At 33.0% G+C, this 2,667-nt stretch overlaps 1 protein-coding gene across 1 annotated transcript; it reads left to right on the top strand.

Moving 5' to 3' along the window:
- The first annotated feature begins 617 nt into the window (after positions 1 to 617).
- LOC145139781 (uncharacterized) lies at positions 618 to 1,659 on the top strand. Its single transcript, XM_079073485.1, has 2 exons — positions 618 to 909; positions 1,028 to 1,659. Exons 1-2 carry the CDS (start codon positions 618 to 620, stop codon positions 1,657 to 1,659), a joined length of 924 nt encoding a protein of 307 aa, XP_078929611.1.
- The last annotated feature ends 1,008 nt before the right edge of the window (positions 1,660 to 2,667 follow it).

Below are 2,667 nucleotides of genomic sequence, written 5' to 3'. Positions count from 1 at the left end.
TTGCTGCTCTCTTTTCTCTAGTATCGATTATTGCTTGCTGGATCATCTCAAAACTTCTAATCATATTTATTAAGAAATCTGCTTGATAAAATTTGGAAATTGATCTGAGTCATAGATTTGCAATGTCTTTTTGATAAGTATGTTAACCTTTATAACAATAATCATAAAAATAGAAGTTTTTTTGTTCAAATTCATATGAAATTTTATGTAATTAGGACATCAACAGTAAAACTCTTAAGCCTAAGTTGTTTACTTGTTAAGCCTAAGTTGTTTCCAATTAATCTGTTGCTATTAAGTTGTTTAGCTGTCAAGTTGTTAAGCTATTAAGTTGTATTTTTGTTGTTTAGCTGTTAAACCTAAGTTGTTGAGCATCCTAAGTTGTTTACTGTTTACTAAGTTATTCAGCATCCTAAGTTGTTCAACATTCCTTTTCATGCCTTTGAAAGGGATAGCTTCAAAATGATGTTGGAGGTTATTGGCCAATTTGGAACCTAGGCTTCAATGTCCTACTAGATATGCTTTGAGTGACCCACTTCTAAAGCATGACGTTCAAAGAACAAAAAATTTGTTGAAAAAAAAAAGAAAAAGAATGGAAAGAGGATGGATGCTCGATTATGATGGATGCCTGGTCCGATCGAAAGAGAAGAAGCATTATGAATTTATGTGTTAGTTCAAAGATAGGTACCGTTTTTTTATCTTCAAAAGAATGTTCCGGTGAAGCACATACAAGCCAACACATATATGAGTATGTGGAATCTTGTATTCAACAAGTTGGTCCCGAGAATGTTGTTCAAGTTGTTACCGATAATGCCACGAATAACATGGGGGCGACGAAGTTGCTAAAAGAGAAAATATCATCTATTTTTTGGACATCATGTGTGACACATACCATTAACCTTATGCTTGAAGGTAGTTACATTATTTTGTTTATTTATTATTTATTATTTTATTTTTATTACTTTATTTAGTTTTAAAATGTTTAATTGTATGCTATAATTTGTTATTTGATCGTGTTTATTTTTTTAAGGTATCGGAGCACTCCCAATGTTTAAAAAATCCCTAGATCAAGCAAAGAAACTAACCATATTCATTTACGCTCACCACAAAACCTTGGTGATGATGAGAAGTTACACCAACAAAAGAGAAATTATCCGATCGGGAGTCACGAGATTTGCTACCGCCTTTCTAACATTACAAAGTTTGTCTGAAAAAAAGGAGCAACTAAGACATATGTTCTCTAGCAACGAATGGGAGGAATGCAAATTTTCCGGTAAGCCTAAAAGGATTGCCTCATATAAAACTGTGACAAGTGTCCAATTTTGGTCAAGTGTGACACAATGTTTAAAGGTATTCTCCCCTTTGGTGAAAGTCCTTCGAATGATTGATGCGAATTGGAAGCCCTTAATGAGTTTTGTTTACGGGGAGATTAAAATTGCAAAAGAAGAAATTATCAAATCTTTGGGTGGTAACGAGAAACATTACAAGCCTATTATAGATATCATAAACACAAAGATGAAAGGTCGGCTAGATTCAACTTTACATTTGACATCTTATCTTTTGAATCCGTATTATCATTATAATGATTCACAACTCCAATATGACCACGATGTAATGGATGCAGTTCTTCAGTTTTTTGATACATTATTTTGTGGAAATTAAGAGATGCAAAGGCAAGTCGTAACTATTGACTTGCCAAAGTACAAGAAAAAAGTTGATAGATTTTGTTGTGATCTTGAAATTAAACATTGTAAGGTGAACGATGCCGACTTTGATCCGAGTAATTCGTTTTCCTTTTAGTTATCTACTTATCTATTTTATAAAATTTTGATATTTATTGATTAATAATGTGATTTTGTTTCAAAACCGTAGCTGGTGGGGACCATTTGGTGGCGTAACTCCTCATTTGACAAAGGTTACAACGAAGATTCTTTCTTTAACTAGTAGCTCATCGGGTTGTGAAAGGAATTGAAGCACTTTTGAAGGGGTTAGTAATATAAAGCATTAAATTTAAATTTTATAAAATTATAATATTAAGCACTTTTAAACTCTTTGTTGTGTTTAAATTTATAGGTACATACAAAGAAACGAAATAGATTGGAGACAAGTAAATTGAAGAGTCTTGTTTATGTTCAATTCAATACAAATTTAATGGAAAAAAACAAAAAAAAGAAAAGATAAAAACATGGATGTGCTATTAGCAAATAATTCTCTCTCGGCTCAAGAATGGATTGTTGATTGTGATGAGTGTGATGTAGATGAAGTAGATCTTAAAATGGTTGATGATGCTCTAGCAACCGATGTTAGTCAAGCACCCCGAGAAAGTCCAAGAACGAAGGAACTTTTAGATGAAGATTTCGAGTCCGAGAGTGAGAGTGAGGAGCAAGTGTTGGAAGAAGAAGAATATGAGTCGGATGGGGTTCAGATAATGGAAGTATATAAGCTAATCTAGTGGCATGGTCTTCATCTTCTCGGTCAGCACGGTTACGGGATATTCATCCCGTGACACACAACCTTCCTTTTAAGAACTTAATTTTACATCGAGTTGTCATCCCTGATCATATACAAGATCTTCTTCTGAAAAGTGTGTTCCATAGAAGTTTTTTCATTGAATATTAGAAGCCTTTTTCACCAAAAGTTTATCGCATTATTATTATTATAAGCATTATC

Source organism: Lactuca virosa, chromosome 9 (assembly GCF_052849685.1).
Source record: "Lactuca virosa cultivar CGN04683 chromosome 9, Lactuca_virosa_CGN04683_v6, whole genome shotgun sequence".
In the NCBI taxonomy this organism is placed as follows: domain Eukaryota; kingdom Viridiplantae; phylum Streptophyta; class Magnoliopsida; order Asterales; family Asteraceae; genus Lactuca; species Lactuca virosa.
This window is presented reverse-complemented; position numbering and strand designations above follow the sequence as displayed.